Source organism: Phascolarctos cinereus, unplaced genomic scaffold (genome assembly GCF_003287225.1).
Source record: "Phascolarctos cinereus isolate Bilbo 61053 unplaced genomic scaffold, phaCin_HiC Scaffold_9;HRSCAF=440, whole genome shotgun sequence".
In the NCBI taxonomy this organism is placed as follows: Eukaryota; Metazoa; Chordata; class Mammalia; order Diprotodontia; family Phascolarctidae; genus Phascolarctos; species Phascolarctos cinereus.
Genome location: NW_027556402.1, coordinates 135,661,556 through 135,680,190, shown reverse-complemented (window position 1 = coordinate 135,680,190; position 18,635 = coordinate 135,661,556). Strand labels below are relative to the sequence as shown.

The window sequence follows — 18,635 nt, the reverse complement described above, 5'->3', positions numbered from 1 at the left end:
GAGTCAATTCAAAGCTCTTGACTAGATTTTTAACACTCTTGAGAGCACATACATGTTTTACCATAAGAGAATAACCTACATTTTTTTGCTATGTGTATGTATTACAAACATCTAATGTTACATAGTGGAGGTGATTTAGAATTTTGACAAGATGAGAGGAGGAGGGAATAGCATAAGCAAATATTCATGATGGTAAGGAAGACATATTTGTGGAATAGTGAGAACAGTAATCTGATTTGTCAGGAGCAAATGGTATCTGTGAGGAAGTAGTAGGAAATGAAATTGGAAAAAACAGATTGAACCAGACTTTGGAGAGGCTTAAATGTCAGGCAAAGGGCTTGGATTTTATTCAAAAGGCAAAGCTAAGTTATTGTGGCTTTTGTCACATGGAAAGTGACATGATTAGAGTAGCACAGTGCTAATCTGGTAAGAGTATATGGAGGAGGAAGTCTGCCAGTTAGATGGGTATTTTTAGGTCAGTTAAGAGGTGCTAAGGTCCTGAACTAGGGAAGTGACTGTTGCAATAGTTAGAAAGAGGTATATTCAAGATAGCATGTGAGAACATAAGTGTCAGGTCTGAGTGACTGTATGGAGGCAGAAGGGTTAGAGAATGTATTCTTTTCTATTCATTGGCATGTACTTGCACTGACATTACAGGCAGCCAGGCAGACCAGTGAAAAGAGCAGTGGACCTGGAGTGAGAAATACTTGAGTTTCAAATATGACCTCAGATAACTAGTGACTGTCTGATCTTCAGCAAATCACTCAACTTCTCTGTGAAATGGGCATAATAATAGCATCTAACCTCCAAGGTTGTTGGAAAGATCATGAAATAATATATGTAAATAATTTCATAACACTGCAAGTGTACACAAATGTTAGATATTCTTTTTATACAATGACAATTTTAAAGTTTTGCACCTGGATGGATGTTTGATGGTCTTTGGCAATAATACAGAAATCAATAGGAGGAACTGGTTTTTAATTTTTTTGGAGAAGAGATTATAAGTTCCATTTAGGGTAGTGATATTAGGCTAAAATTTTGCAAAGATATCTAGCTAAAGATGTTTATTAGCCTTTGGAATTATGGGACTAGAACTTGAAAGAGAGATAAGGACTGGAAATAAAAATTTTGGAGTTGTCAGCAGCAACAAACTACAAGAGATGATGAAATTAGATGAGAGAAAAAGAGAGAGACACAGAGAGAGAGAGAGAGAGAGAGAAGAGTGTTGACTCCAACATTAGAGAGTGAATAAATACATGAAGTAAGAGGATACAGAGGAGGTAGAAAAAGAGGAAGAGAAGGATAGAACCCAAAGAGTCAATGACAAGAAAGGAAGGTAGTGTTTTAAGGAGAGGATTGATAAACAGTGGTTCACAATGCAGAGATATTTGGCATTTAAAATTGAGAATGTATGTTCAGTCCAATGGTGCTAGCAGAAGCCAGATCAAAACGGGTTAAGGAGTGAATGATTTCTAAGGAAATAGAAGTAAGTCACAAGTGTAAAAAGAGACTTTGATAAAATGAAAGAAAAAGAGAAAATAATAAATCAAGGGGGTAGGAAAGCTGTGAGGTTTCTTTAGGCTAAACATGACCTGAATATAATTACTGGCAGAAGAGGAAGTATTTAATGGGCAAGAACAGGTTGAAGACATTGCAGATAGGTGTATACTTATTGAAGCTATGTCCTATAGGAAACTGGAGAAGACAGATGCAAGTATTCATAGTAAAAGAGGAGGAAAGCAGGATAAATAAATCAATATTGGGGATAATCCAAATTATTGACTTGTTACAGTACTTGGTTTCAGGATGTTTATGTTTTATATATATATATAAATGCGTGTGCCTGCATGCTCATGTGCCTGTGTGTGTGAGTGTGTGTGTATGTATGGCTATGGACATGTATATATGCATAGTCAAAAAATTTTCCAATTATGTTTTGTTTAGGCTAAATTGTTTAACATCCCATTTACACACACACACACACACACACACACACACACACACACACACACACCAGGAGTAAGGAAAAGCAAACAAAACCATGCAGAATGCCTGAGTGTTTGAGTGGCACAGATATCACACAGGGGTAATCTGGAGGCTTAGCTCAACAGCCGATGGATCTAAACAAGGAAGTTGTTGGTAGTCAATTCAAAATCATTAAATCTGTAATCAAGACAGATAAACAAAAGGAGACAAGGAAAGATTAGGGCTGAGTTGGAGCAGAGCTTGAAACATCTGGCAAGGAATTGTTTTCTGAGGTCTCAGGGCTCACTTGTTTTGAAACATGTTCAGTTTAGATAATCAAGAGTTGACTATGCTGTGATGGAAGCTGATCTCATCCAGTAAAAAAAAAAAAAAAGACTCCCCAGAAAAGATGGTTTTTGGTGCTTTTAACCTAATGCAAGCCAACCTTAAGTTAAAAAAAAATCTTGGCCACCTTTTATGCCACAATAATGACTAATAACATTCTTTTGTTACCAAACACATAGCATCAGTGATCAACATTTAAGATTATAGTAGGAGGTTTTTTTTATATTAAGCTTTAATAAATTGAAACTAATTATTATATATTTTCTCCATTCCTATTACATGGAAAATAGGCCCCATCTGTTCCTTTAATTGTCATATTAAGTATGTTTAAAACATCTGATTTGGAAAATATTACATATGTTTTCCAAAATACACTTTTGTGACTATTCTAGTTATGCTAAATTACACAGAAACATACAAACATGCATAGATATATACATATAAATTTCCATCACATTATATCCATGTAGATAGACTTTAAAATTTTAGTTTTATAATAATTTAGCTACATTTTATAAGTTACAGTATAATACAATTTTTTATTTTCAGATTTTAATTGGGGCAAACTTTTATTGAAATGCATCTCTTCCAACTAGAGAAGCATGCATGTTCAGTGAAAGCACTGAGAAAAAATGGGAGAAGTCATTATACTTGAGAAACGGTGTCTTTCTTTAATGAAAACAATGGCAATGTTAAAAAGTTGGCAACATTCATGAAGAACATAAAGTGAAAAAAAGGAAAAGAATATGTAAAGTAGTTATGGATTTTCAACTGCTTTTTAGAGATTTTAGCTGCTTTATTTCTCTATTAAACGGATCTGGGCTATTGCAGGTGTAATTCTAATCATTGACTGAAACAATTAGAGGTGGGGCCATGTCTTCAGCATCAGGTAAGACTAGTGATGTCTGAATAACAATCCTTGTGATGACTACAACTTATCATAGACATTCCACCACTGGCAAGAAAAAAAGAAGAAAAAAAAAACTACTTCTCCCTTCTAGCATGTAGTGAGAGACAATATAATTTGATCAATGAGTCAACACTAGTTAATAAGTGGTTCTTTTGTGCCCAATGTTTTGCTAAGTCCTAGAGAAACAAAAAAAGTAAAAACAGACCCCTGGCCTTATGGTTCACTTTTTTAGGATAAATATTAGATTCTTTAATTTTTTCACTTAAATGACTTAATGATTAAAGACGGATGGCTTATACAAATACATCTGATACATTTTTAAATATCTAATACATCTGGCCAAGGGAAATATATACCATATAACAGAACACAGCTCTACACTTTTCTAACTGTTGATTCATTCAAGAGTTCTACAAGCTTTCTAGAGCGGCTAAAGTACATACATCCTTGTAAACTAACCTGGGCACTGCTGAGAAAAGAAATAAAGAGACACAAGGTCAAATCTAATAAAAAAAAAACAGATTTCCTTGGCCCTGGTGCAAATGCCTATAGTCGGGGAAAATATACATAATAGTATGATCAATGACCTAAGGAGAGAACAAGCAACAACTTATACCTGTGAGGTAACAGAATATATTTTAACGGTAAGTGGATTGTGGATTCAGGAGAGAGGCAAATTCTACTTCAGATAAGATGAATCAGGAAGTCCTCTTGAATTAAGAAAGTTTTTAAGTAATTTACAATTGTTCCCACCTATATTGATGGACCCTTTAAAAATACTGTGGTTTGTAAATTGGTGAAAAGATAGTCACTGGTTAGTACTGGTGTTGAAAAGAATGAGCAGCTTTATTTCAAACAACTATAATTTTATTTCTCAAGCAATGATCACGTATTTCTTTTGAATATAGCCATTTGGGTATCATACCCCCTACTATAATACATAAATTATCTGAATCATCAGGAGCCTCCTCCTGATTACCAGGTTGAGTACTCTGTACACAGTAGATACTTAGTAAATGCTTGTGAAATTGAATGCAATTTAGCCTATTTTAGAATACCACAAATTGTTTTCATACAGGTATTGTAGTTTTCCAATGTATGATTAGAGAGAAAACAGTATTGATTAGAAGGCAATTTAGGAACTATGGCTTTATACTATTTTTCATTCCCCATAAATTCGATTATAGCAAGTCCCTGTTAATTATTCAGATGCAATATAGTCTAATATTCTTCAAATAAAATAAATTATTCAGAACTTAAACAAGTAATATTCAAAAGACATTTTGATACATACCAGAAAATTGAGGACAGAAACTGTGACTTGCCTGTTTCCAAATGCTAGAAAATAGGAAAAATAGGAATTTGTATATTAATGTGAACATTAATCAGAGAGGCAGAAGAGCACAGTGGATAGAGAATCAACCTAAGAGTCAGGAAGACTCGAGTTCAAATTTCATCTCTGACATGTACTGGCTATGTTACCTTGGACAAGTTCCTTAACCTCTCAGTGTCCCTTTCTAAGACTATAAATTGCAGGTTAATTAATGCTGTTTTTTGATTGGAGGAATTTCACCACCAATATTTCTTGATAGCAATGACAACATAGATTCGGAATTGCCACCTCTTCATCATCATCACCCAAAAAAGTGAATCAGCGGTAGTTAGAAACTCCATTACATGCAGAGTACAGATATTCAAAAATGCACAATGTATTTAGTTGTATGATCATTATTACCAACAAGAGGACCCTATGATTTCATCATTGCAGGGATCTTCCAGTATAGAAGCTTCTCCTCATGATAACTTGTTTGTAACTTACAGACTTACAGGTTTGCCTGGCACTCAGAAAGGTTAACTGCTCAAGGTCAAAAAGTTAGTATGTGTCAGAAATGAGGCATGAACCCATGTTTTACTGACTCAAAGGATCGCATTACGGCACCAGTGTCTTTGTTGTGCAAGACTAGGCTTTTATTTTGCTTCATGACTACTTCCTAAAGTCTAATTTTGAATAATACTATGTTAAAGACCAATGAAGTCTATTTTATCTGCTCAGATTTAATTGCCTCTGAAAATGTATCTGCTTTACAACAGACTTTCCTGTATGTAAGAGTTTATCTATTAATACACATTTTCTTAAATTTATTTGCCTTGAAATTGACCATAGATGGTAGGTACTTGGGATACAATTCTCCTTCCCCAGCATGTGAACTGACCCTTTGGAGTTTTAAAGTTTCTATTTTATTTTGAGTTGACCGAACATAAACGTTATTACTTTTCTTCCATATCAAATAATATTGAGAAAGGAAAAAAGAAGGAAATCTCTGGCTTTCCTCAGCATCTTCCCCCTCATTATTCTATCCCACCTTCGCCACCAAGACAAAATATTTGTATCAATATTGGAGGAAATGACAGAAAGAAGAAAATGAAAAGCCTAAAGAACCCCATGTCATATGCCTTTCTCCAAGAATATGAGGTTGTGGGAACAATTGCAAATAACCTGGGCAACCTGATAAACTCTTGGAAGAGCCATAAAATCAAGGGCAGATGACATTCCAAAGAGAAAGTTCCAAACTTAGGTAAATTGAAAGTTCCAATTAAATGTATTCCATTTACCTCCAATATCATAATGCCTCTGTAGATACTGCTCAAATTAGAAAGGTAAATTTTTTTCCTGTTTTTAGTTTATTTTAAAACAAAAGTTTTAAAATAAGTGCCAAGTTTTTCAATGTATAGGAAAAATATATTATTATTGCTTTAGATACAGACAGACTTAATGCACTGAATAATTCACACAGGCACCGTCATAAGGAATGGGAATTTGAAGATTTCCCTTGTAGCTAAATCCCAACACCTTGGTTATAAAGTTCAACTCTGCAATAGCAGTAGCCTCAGCCACAGCAGCAACAATGGCAGCCACAGCAGCAGCAGCAACAGCAAAACAAGCTTTTTTTAGAGGTCCCACTTTAAACCCACATGGTTACATGAAATATTGTGCAATTCATAGTAATGTATTAATAAATTCACCTTTCCTAAATTATTTTATGTACCTGGTACTTATTTAAAAAGTGAAAAATGTCATTTGCAATACTGAATATTTGACTCAGGGTATGCTTATATGATACTTACCGTCATTATTATGGGGAACTATTCTCATTATGAATATTCCCTTCACTGATATAGATTGGTAACTCACCTATAACTTTCAAGGTACAGGTCTAGAGACTTCACTGAGGCCCAACTTGCCCCATGCTTACACAGCCATGCATAAGAGAGTAGTCTTGAAACCAGGTCTTCCTGTCTCCAAGGCTGACACTCTATACATATATACACATATGCACACACACAGAGGCACCCAGGCAGACACACTTAGTGAAAGAAAAAAGAGAGAAGGAATAAGTAGTACTGGATAGCTGAGAGAATGCTAGAATTGGAATCAGAAAGACCAAAGCAACGATACTAGATTTTAGACAACTCTCTAAGGTATCAGTTATAAACAGGCTACAATCAGCCTTAGTGAAAAGAATTCCCACATCAGGAGTTCTTGTGTTGATTAATTCTAATTTTTTTTTACAAATTAATGTATTTATATATATATATATATATATATATATATATATACACATATATATATGTTTATATACATTTCCATGTGTGTATATACATATATGTGCAGATTTAGATATATCTCATATATATATGTATATACATATATCATTGTGTCAGCATATGTATATCTATAATCTATCTATATCTATACCTATCAATAGCACAAGAGGGTTGTACATGGTGGTGTGTAGCAAGGGTAATTAATGTGATATTCTATTGGTAGAGAGAAGACATTATGGTATTCAGGATCTTTTCTTTTCGTACCGTGGGATATTTTATTAAATTCTGTCTCCTTTCTAGTAGTCATGTGAAGAGGAAGAAGAGGAAAAGAAGGACAAAAGAATAGAAATTTCCCTTTTCATTATTATTTAATGCCCTGATTATTAGTAGCTCTGGTAAAACTTTCATTGGTGGACCATGTGAGATCAATTGACTGAAATGATGCTTTGGATTATCTGTGAATTTTATTCACCATTATTAAGCATAACTTCAAATTAACTGGAAAAGAAATCTCAGATTTTTATTCAATACTACATACATGGTGGTGTGTACTGAGGGTGATTAATGTAGTATGCAATCCAAGAAGTGAATCCCCAGTAAAAGGCACATCCCTATAAAGAAAACACAAATATATGTGAAACGTAATTAAATTAAAACATGAAATGAACACATCATGTGAAACTATACTATCATATTATTAATCTCTGACAATCCTTAACTTCGTGCATTTCATAGCAACCTTCTGAGGACTTTTGTAGTTAGTGAATTTGTTTTTAGTCCTTGGATGATTTTAAAAATTAAAATATTTCAAATTTAGAAGTGAGTTGTAACTTTCTTAGGAATAAAGAAAACCTACACCTTAGCAGATAATCAATTACATGGTAAATCAACAATAATTTTAAGACTAGAAGCAGAAAACTCCTTATGGCAGATTAATATTTTAACTCATTAAACTCATTAAAAGAAAAGGTTACCAATAGGAAAATATTATTGGTCTTGGCTAATGACTTCTAAAAACACTTCAATCTCTTCTCTCAATATTGATATTTTGATATACTCAAATCTATACAAAAGCTTAAACCTAAAGTGAATGAGTTCATATGAGACAATTTCCCTCAAGGAAGGCAAAAATCTAATATTTAAATTGTTTGGCATTTGGAGACAAATGAGTTAATTTCTTCAATAACTGATACCAATTTAAATTAGAAAATTTTATTTTTAGTAAGATCTTTAGATTTTCAATATTAATCTCTCTCAAACACACCTCACACTTCTTTGCCATCTTAAATAGTATATATATAGATAGCACTGTACACACAGATTACATATATACATAAACATAATATACATATACACATGCATACGCATGTACATATATACGTATACATGTTTCAGGATATGTGTGTATACATGTATATGCATGTGTGTGTATATATGTATATTGTGTATGCATATCATGTGTATCTAAAAATTCTCTATTTCCACTGAAATCCTACTCTCATTTCTCATTATGACTAGGTGGCAGTCTGAACTATTAACAACTATGCTTGTGGACTACTATCTCTGGAGGGTCCTACCTAGATGGAAAAATTTTGAATATGGACTGTTGTAAAAGAATCATCCTTAGAGATGCTTATCAATGAAAGTTTGTCAAACAACTCCTTTTTTGGGGGGGAGTGTCATCAATTCATGGGCTTATATGGGGACATCATGGTGTAATAAAAAGAGTAGTGAGCTTAGAATCAGAAAACCTGGATTCAAATCTCAGCTCTGACATTTAATAACTATGTGACCTTGGGAAAGTTGCTTTCCTCCTCTGGCTTCAGTTTGCTAATCTCTAAAATGTGATTTTGAACTAGATGACTTCTAAGATCCCTTATAATTCTAAAGCTATGACCTTATGACCTAATAAGACCTGATGTTTCAATCTGCATCAGTGAAATGAATGCCACATAAAAAACTAGTCAGTCAACAAGCATTTATTGGGGGCAGCTAGGTGGCACAGTGGATAGAGCACCAGCCCTGGAATCAGGAGGACCTGAGTTCAAATCCAGCCTCAGACACATAACACAAGATGTGTGACCCTGGGCAAGTCACTTAACCCCATTGCCTAACCAGAAAACAACAAGCATTTATTAAGTACCTACTACCTGCCAGCCACAGTGCTAATGATGACTTTGAAAATCAAGTACAGGACACAAAGATGTGAGACTGCTGCTAAATTATCCAAGGCTTATATGCCTTCTAGTTTTGTGCTTGTTTTTCAGGCTCTTCTCTTGCTCTCAGTGTTTAGTTACTGGTGAATATGGGGTGGGGGGAGTATTTATTTAAGAAACACACACACACACCCCACTTTGTGGAAAGAGAGTTGGCTTTGGAGACTTCAGACTAGGTTTGATTCCCAACTGTCATTTACTAGCTATAAGATTTTGGGCAAGTCACTTGACTTTAGTACAACCCTGGAATGAGAAAGTTGGACAGATGACTTCTGACGTCCCTTCCAGGTGCAAATCTATGATCGTTTCTTGCTTCTGTTGGTCTAGCACAATTCCCCTCTATTACCAATTTCATTTTTCTAGTCTCCTTTGGGCTCTAAAACCAGACAGGAAAGCTGGTTCAAATGATATCTAAAATAAGAATAAAGAGCTTCTTGCTTGACAGTTGTGGCATCTTTTTGTGGCATACCTTTTGGCTGCTTAAAGGCCTTTTGTTTTGATATTAGAAGTTTTAAATTTTCTTTGGGGTCTTTAATTATGTCCCAGATACTTGAGGCTGCCAACCATGATGTCTCCAGGTAAGTAGGATCTGATTATTCTAGCCAACAATTTAGGAAAGGAATAAAAAAGACTTTTTCTACTGTCTACCTTAGTTTCCTCACCTGTAAATTGGGGATAATAACAGGACCTACTTCTCAGTGTTGTTGTGAGGCTCAAAGGAGATAATATTTGTAAAGCACTTAGCACAGTCTCTGGCACACAGTAAGCACCATATAAATGCTAGACTTTCAAAGAATATTATTACTACTAACATAGTTCTTAAAAGGAGAATTAAGGTCAAGGAATAATGATAATAGGTCATGTTAACACAGTTAATTAACTAAAGGAAATAGCAAAATCCATACTATAGGATGTGAATTTAAGGAATTGTATGCATTCAGTAATAAATTATATCTTCTTAATTTAATAAGGAGCCCATTCAAAACCGTATTTTAACTCCTTGAACAATTGAGGGAATTTTAGAACTATAAGTATTGGGAGAAATTATTCAGTGAAAAAAAATGATACCATGCTTGTACTATGAATTAGATGAAATTCACAGATTATTTTGGGGTGGCACACTAATTCCTTTCATCCAACGTGGAGTATTTTGAATAAATTTCACCAATGAATGTTCACTGAAACCATAACAAAGTTTTATACTCAAATCAATGTGGTTAGATGTAATATTTTACACACACACACACACACACACACAATCTATATATATAAATATACATGTATGTATATATAAATATATGTAATACACACACATACTATCTATATATATAAATACGCATATATATGTATGTATATATACATACATATATGTGTGTGTATATATATATATATAATATATATATAAAATACACACACACACGCACATCCATACACATATATTTATTTATTTTTATAGGAAACTCCCAGATGAGGAACCTCAATTTCTCAATGCAGTTCAATACTTCCTTAGAGTCTCAGAGAATGGCCCATTATCATAGTATATATCTTAACCAGATCCTAACTAAATCCCTAAGTTCTTTAGAATGTGATCTATGAATAAACTAGAATGGTGAAAATATTTCAGTCTGACTTTGATAATTCACAGCTTAGCAATGCCTCAAAAGGAAATATTCTAAATACAAGCCTCATTTTACTATATTCTGGATGTAAAATTTTGAGAAGACTGAGGCAAAATATAAATTGATGATGTTAATGACAATAATAAGAAATTACTTTTTGTGAAAACATCTTATATCAGTTGTTTTTGTTGTTATAAATCTTAATTAGGTGCCCAAAGATATTAATCTGTAAAACACTGCAGGTAATTCAGTGAAATACATTAAAAATAAAACAAGTGGAACCAACTAGTAGGTATAAAGTAGATTAAATAAATATCCAACTTCACTATTGAGTATTTGGGCATCATGAAGACACAGCTATAGTCTTTTGAAAAGTACTCTACATTTTCTTAATTACTATCAGTGATCAGGATCTCAGCTCCCAGGCTTCCAATAAGACCACACCTCTGATACCACAGCGCCACCTAGCATGAGGCTTTGCTAACTGAGAGGAAAACCTACCCACTATCTATTGTTATTGATATTTTTATTGAATCACATTTATAAAAGTCACTGACTTTGAATGTTATTCTTTACAATACTTAAAAGTTTGTTTGTTTCTCAGCCATCTGCCCGTGAAGCTTTATAAATATCTCTTCTTTTTGTTTGATTGTTTGGTTTTGTTGTGTTGTCTATTTACAGACAGCACTTGTCAGTATATTTCCATCTTAAAGCCTTTGATCACTGTAAAACCGTCCAAACATATAATGCAAAACTAGAATGATAGCTAGTCTAACTACAGATATATGTTACACTGCTAGAGCTGTGTTAGCAAACAAATTTTTTAAGTTGTCCAATATATCAGCAAAAAATATCTAGTTTAAAGGAAAAGGACAATTTCTTCCAATTAAATTTTGCATCTATCCAGAAATGTAGTTTTCTTTCCTTTAACAAAAATAAAGCCAAAAAGAAAACTATAAGGACTATTCCTACCTTTATCAAATTTTTCAAAGGTGTGTGCTCTCCAGAAAGTTTATGAACAAACAATGTCTCTAGGAGATAGCGGGCATAATGTAAACAGTGGCAGAAACAGGCCAAGCTGGAATAAAATGAGAAAAAAAAATTTAAGATGTATGAAGAGTCTACTTTCCTATCTCTTCTATATTCTGATTTACTTTGCACATAACACATCCTTTCAGTCCATTGCAATCTCCTATCATTTGGAAAGAGCCAATTCTCAGGGGCCATAACTTGGAGTATAGTGGCAGTCCTGTTTAACAAGTTATTTTTTTCTAAAATTTCCTAAATGAGAAGAACACAATAAATTTTATAGCAGCCACTGCATCTGTTACACTGAAACCTAGTTGAAATACCCAGGCATAAATTAGTTAGGACACAGCTGTCTTAGTGCTAGCTATCAGTATGAGAACTGTAAATGTGCACATATCAAAATGCTTCAAGTTTTGAATAGACAACCTAGATGTCTAAAAAGTCTTGAGAACACATTCAGGATGCATTTGACATTTTATAATGTTCAGAATAGCTTCTGAAATGGTTTCGTCGGCCTTTAGCAAGGGCTATTGATGTGAGTAGGAGGAGGAGTTTGCCTTTCATTTCCTTCAGAGACAGAATGATCTTTGTTGTATTCTTTGACTTATTAATTCATTGTGACAGCAGCTGGGTTTTTTATTGGTTCTGAGTTACAGTGGGCTAGAGGGACAGTTTCAGAATTTATTAGATTAATTTTCTTAAGGATTGTGAAACCATAATCAGTACTTTTGATTTGCCTCATAGAATGAACAGAAAGCTTTTTCTCACTGACAGAAATTCAAATTTTGGGATAACTTGAAAGGGTATCTAATGTATGAAGTTTCTAATACTTTGGTCAACATTCTACAGCCAAAGGTTAAGTACTTAAATCAGTGAGGAAATTACCTACTAATGTTTTTATACCTAAGGTGAAGCTTTTGGCTCTCATGGGGAATTTATTTTATTAAAATATGTTATTGATTTCCTGTGCAATACTGCCAGATTTTATGCAAATATAACCAAGGAAGCAAAGTATTTTCAGAAATATTGGGTTTCAATGTACTTCTTACTCCTTGTGTGACCTTGCACACTTCTCTGAATTTGAGCAACCTCATCTTTAAGAAGTGAGGACTGGACCAAAGGATCTGGAAGCCCCCTTCCATTTCCCAATCCTATTTACCTTCTATTCTCTTCTTCCTAGTTTCTTTCTAATACACTGCTCTTCAGAATTGCTCTACAAGTACTGGTTCTGTGTTCTGTAGCTCTTTCCTGCTTTTGTAAAGAGTCATTTGTTTTAGTCATTTGATTGGTATTGAAATTTGGTATTTTTCTTTCACCAGATTCTACTAACTGATCTTTAACTCCGAACTAGAGACCACACCATGTAAACTTCAGCTATGAGTCATATATCTTACTTATTATCCCATGAATTTTAATGACACTGAATGAAAGAGGGTACTTTCCTCTTCCCTTCTAGTAATATTTGAAATGTGCTGGTGCTATTGCGACTAGTTGATTATATGGTGGCCTGAGGGGAGGAAAAGTATGTTTCAGAAATGTATTGGAGAATATTGACCAAGCTCAAAAAAATAAATGCCATTACTTTTGAGGGAACCAAGGAGAGACTTAATGGTAAATGTATGACAACTTTAAATTAGGGTCAGTATGGTGATACGGAAGTGTTATGAGTTTGGAATATTACCATAGATAAAAGAATGTGGAGACCAGCATGTCATATGTCTATAGAATCAGAGAATTGAGCTGTAAGTGGCCCTGTGTCTGACTACTGCATTAGCTATTGCTGTTTATTCAACAACTATCTCATGTCTTAATCACTTTTAAATGTTCCTATTAGTCCACATTACACAATTAATCACATTCAATTCAGTAAATACTTAAGTAACTACTGTGTAAGGCCCACTGTTAAGCCCTGAGGATTCATAGGAAAAAAAAAAACCTAAATTAAAACTGATCTAAGGAAGCTTACATTCTGCTTGGAAGGGAGCATATAGTATGAACATAGGGAAGTAAATAAAAGATAATTTGAGAAAGAAGAAAATGCTAACATCTATATGGTAGCAGACAAGTATCACCATAGAAGGCACATGAGCTGAGCTTTGAAGGATGCTAAAAAAATTTAAAGGCAGAGGTGAGTAGGGAGCACATTTTGGGTATGGAAGGAGCTTATACAAATGCTCAGAGGCCATAGATGGGATGCTAAGTTTGAAGAACAAGATGCAGGATAATTTTAATTAAACATAAACTTTGTGAAGGAGAGTAATATGAAATGAAGATGAAAATGGTAGAATTGAGCCAGACTGAAGGGCTTTAAATTCCAGGCTGAGGGATTTCTATTTAATCTGCTGGACTATGGAGCCTCCTTGAGAGCTGAGCACACTCACTGGCTTCATGTAGGTGGACATGCTCATTGGCCTCTTGCTAAGGAATCTTTTCTGATTATTTAGTCACTCTTGGATGGTCCTTAGTGACTGAGAAAGAATATTATGGCCCTCAATAAGTTACTAAACCTGTGGAGAAGTTCTACTTTTCTCTATTTTTGCATATTTCATTTGGGACCCCACTAGCTTTTTCTTGGTTTTCTGCATGGCTGGGAGGAGATTACCCTCTCTCACCACCTTCCTAACCCCTCAGCTTCAGTGGCAGCTATAACTTCACTACTTGGCAGCACGAGAATGTGTTTGCCTCTTCAGTTTGTTTTTCTTTCCCTGATCATAGATAACCAAATAGCAATCCAGGGAAATGTGCATTTCCAGAATTGCTGACTACCTTTAGTGTTTGAGAATTCTTGGGTTCCTGATTCTATGCTAGCTACTTAGCAGGTGGTGTTTCCTGCTCCTATTTTTCCTCTTGGAAGATAAGCCCACCTATAGGGCAACACATAATTGAAAGCACTAAGAAAGCCCGATCCTTCTAAGGGAGAGCTGGAGGGCGAGAATTAGGATAAAGTACATTTCAGGAAAGACAGGTGGGAGAACCAGTACAGGTGTAGTGACTATTTGTCCCTCAGATCCAAATTGTAAAAAAAGAAATGATATAAATAAGGCTGGGAAGGCAGGTGGGAAACAAATGGCAGAGTGCTTAAGGGCCAAGCTAAGGAGATTGTATTTTATTTTATAGGTATTTTGGAGCCATTGAAGATTTTCAAGCATGAACAGGTGGTATGATTAGATCTTTGAAAAGATTATTCTGGAAGCTGTATGATACATGGCTCTCTATAAAGTCCTTCTTTATGGCGCACAGGTGTCTCAGGGATCTCAAAACCTATGCTATTAGAGTTCCTATGTTTTAATACTTTCTACTGCACTGGAAAGGCTTTGAACATGGGCTCAGCAATAGAATATGTCTGCTTTCCAGTGACAAGTCTAATTAAGTATGGAGAGGCTCATAAAAAGAGAAAGAAGTGTTAAAGTGAAAAGTAAGTTTACATAAAGAATGGAGAGTGACATATTTAAGTGAGTATTTATCCATATTTAAAAGAGTATTTGAGGATGAAACTGGACAGACTACAAAAACAGATGAAAATGGAAATGATCTGTCAAGAGTATTGTAATAAGCTCTTCTCTCCTGACACTCTGAAAAGAGCCACCACTTCTGCTCTTTATTATCATAATCTGTGATGTGTACATGAGGAAATTACTGGAAATATTACAAGAGAAAACCAATACGGGAAGAGAATTTGGACTAAATAAATCTGAAACTACTATATCTATAATAGAGGTAGAACATCACCAGTACACTGGCACTTGGTGACAAATTTGGATCTTCTTGAATGGCTATGTCAACTCAAAAAAAAAAAACAAACAGAAGAATATAGAATGTTTCTTAGTCCCTTCTGTTCCCACAGTGACAGTGGCATAATGGTGGAAAAGGGCGCAATAAATATATAGTTTCTAGATAAATTTATAAACGTTAACTTAAATATTGGTAATCTAAGCATTCGATTCTTCTCCAGTGACTGAAAAGTGAACATACTGCAAGAGGTAATGAATTATAACAAGCTAGACATACTTATTATAAATAAAACCAGAAATCAAATGGAAGCTGAAGCTAATTGACAAGATGACTCAAAAGTTCTCCTTGGAGAGGCAAATAAAACAGGTGAATAAGTTGGTTTTATTCTGAGTACAAACATCATTTCACAGAACATGAGATAATTTTTGCACTCATCATCAGTACTTTTCAAAGATCATTATAAAATAATTAGTACTTACACATCCACACACCATTATTTGTCACAGGGGATAAAAAGGTATAGAATTTCTACAAGGAACTACAAACCCTTCCAATTAAACTAATCTATACTTTAATGCTTATTGCTCAGTACAAAGGTGAAAGGGAAGACAATGGAAAATACATTGAAAAATTCAGCACAGATTTTAAAAAGTTAGGGAAGTGAGTAGGCTTATAGTCTACACAGAAAAGAGTTGGGCTGTATTGGACATGATAAGAAATAATAATAAAATATGGAAATAAAATAAAATAAAATAAAAAATGGAATTATTCCTATAGTAAATGATGAGAAACAACCAGTTATCATCATGGAGTTATTTCTGAATTAGCTGTCTTCTATATAGTCAAATCATCTATTTATTAGAGAAAAATAAAAATTGATACAAAATTAAAAGAAACAAAAGTATATTTCAGTTAAAATAGATCCTACTTCATCTGTTTAATAAAATAAAATATATTTATGTCAATTATCACCATTTCTTAAAAAAAATATAACCAATGCACAGCAATCCTCAGAATAGAAAACACAAAAATATATAAAAACCTAGTTTTGCTTTAACCAGAAAACTCTTGAACTCTTGGCCAAGAAACAAACTATGGCCACAAGGAGCAGAGATATTACAGTGGTCAAAATACTATTAGGAGACACTCTGTTTTCCAGAACTCACCCTTTGGATGAACTCAGTCACAGCAAAATCCCAGAACTGTTTCATATAATTATTGTAGTGCTTTGACCAGCACCAGGTGTTCTCTGAGCTTGGACAAGTAATCACAGTGCCCATGTTCTAGTCATGAAGCCCTGCTATGAACCAAACCTGTCTCATTATGGCTGTTACCCCTTATTGTCAAGGCTACAACTCACTGTGTAGCCACTGGTATGTGCATTGAGATTTGCCCACACTAAAGGGGGTCCCCTACTACAGGGGCCCCAGTATGTGTCTAGTTTCCTTCCTTGTTTGCAAGCCATTTCCTCACTATAGAAAATAAGCTTCTGGCTTAGTCTCTGCAGAGTTTTTCTTACCTGCTCTGTCTATTCAGCTCTGACCTCTGCAGGCCAAGAGGTTCAATCCAGTTGACATAGCCTAGGCTAATACTAATTTAGAATATATATCCTTTCCTTTAAAATGTAAACACATGTGCAGTGTGTTGCTTTCTCACATTACGTAGACAAAACATTCACTGTTCTGCACCTATAGACTTCTCAGCATTTCCTGCATCCCTGATATATCACTTACTGTACCACTGGGTGGCGCAATCTTCTGGAACTCTCCTTTGCATCATAAATATATGTGAGTCGCATGTAAAAGATGAGGTAGATAAGCAGAGGCCCTGCATATTCAGCCAGAAAAACCTGGAAGTAAGAAAAGTGGTCATTATACATCATACTATGACATTTTAAGTAATGTCATTTTGAGATTGTGTGTTAATGTACATGCATAAAAAAGCTGTAAAATGAAAAAAAAACAGTGGAGTAGAAAGTATACTAGGGTTGGAATCAGAAGACTTGGATTCAATTTCTGACTCTGATTTTATTCCTGGAGTGACCTAGCATAAGTCATTTATTCTCTTTGGGGACTCAGTCTCCCTATAAAATTAAAGGGTTAGAGACTAATCAATGGTGTTAAACTCAAATTCAAATGGACCAAAAGTACAGTATATTGACCTAGAAAAACACAGATTAACATCTGTATTGCATTGTATTTTTATTCATCTGGTTAAATATTTCCCAATTAAATTTTAATCTGGTTCTTGCTACACTTGGGAATTTGACACCTCTGAACTACATCACCTGTTAGGTCCCTTATAGTTCCAATCAATGATCCCATAATCCTATTTCACATACACTACATTAATATTCTTCAAAAGTGGAGGAAGAAACTCTTTAAAAGTATTCCCACTCCTATTCCTAGCCTGAACCAGTACCTATAATTCTCACTATTATCAGAGCAACATAGTTTTTGTAAATTTTTTCCCACTTATTTACTTATTGGCAAAAATCAATCTTAAGCAACCAACATTTACCATGAGTTTTCTTTTAATAGTACATATTTACTAAGCATTTTTAAATTGAACTGAAAGCCCACTGATACAAAGCACAGTTCAGGGATCTGTGAAGGATAAAATTTATAATCCGTTCAAGAACATTTATTGAGAATATACTATGTACTAGATACTGTGCTAGGCTCTCCAGATTCAAAGATTAAATAAAACAGTTCCTACTTAAATCTACATAATCTCTGGATCTTCCAACATATGCATGGACAGGATTTGAGGAGAGAGCTTGTAATAATAAAAGAATTAATAAAAACAAATTTTCATAAAGGGCTGCCTACTATAAGCTAAACTTTTCCTGTAGAAAGACATACAAATAGAAAATGGAATGTTAAAAGTACAGAGAGAGGGAAGGAAGACAGAGAAGGAAAAGGAAGAGGAGGAGGAGAACAAGCCCACGAAGAAGAAGAATGAGAATGAGAATAAGAACAAGAAGAATAGGAACAAGAACAGGATGGAGAAGAAAATGGAGGAGGAAAAGGGAGAGGAGGAGGAGGAAGAAAAGAAGTGGGGTGAGAAGGAGAAGCTATGCACTCAAAATATATTACTTTAATTGAAATATGCATTTTCCTTTGTCCATGCTACTTCTGGAATACAGAATCACAAAATTCAGATGCACTCTTGTCAAATCAAAGATGAACATTCATTTTTCAAAAGGAG

General features: G+C 34.4%; 1 protein-coding gene across 3 annotated transcripts in view; it reads right to left on the bottom strand.

Moving 5' to 3' along the window:
* Positions 1–18,635, bottom strand: part of TECRL (trans-2,3-enoyl-CoA reductase like) — a 192,607-nt gene that overhangs the window by 21,991 nt on the left and 151,981 nt on the right. For all 3 annotated transcript variants that reach the window (XM_020999841.2, XM_020999842.2, XM_078148279.1), the window contains 4 exons: positions 17,159–17,274; positions 11,637–11,742; positions 7,368–7,440; positions 4,518–4,561 (listed from right to left, as the gene is read on the bottom strand). In XM_020999841.2, the coding sequence (XP_020855500.1) occupies positions 4,518–4,561; positions 7,368–7,440; positions 11,637–11,742; positions 17,159–17,274 (339 nt within the window). The remainder of the gene's footprint in view (positions 1–4,517; positions 4,562–7,367; positions 7,441–11,636; positions 11,743–17,158; positions 17,275–18,635) is intronic.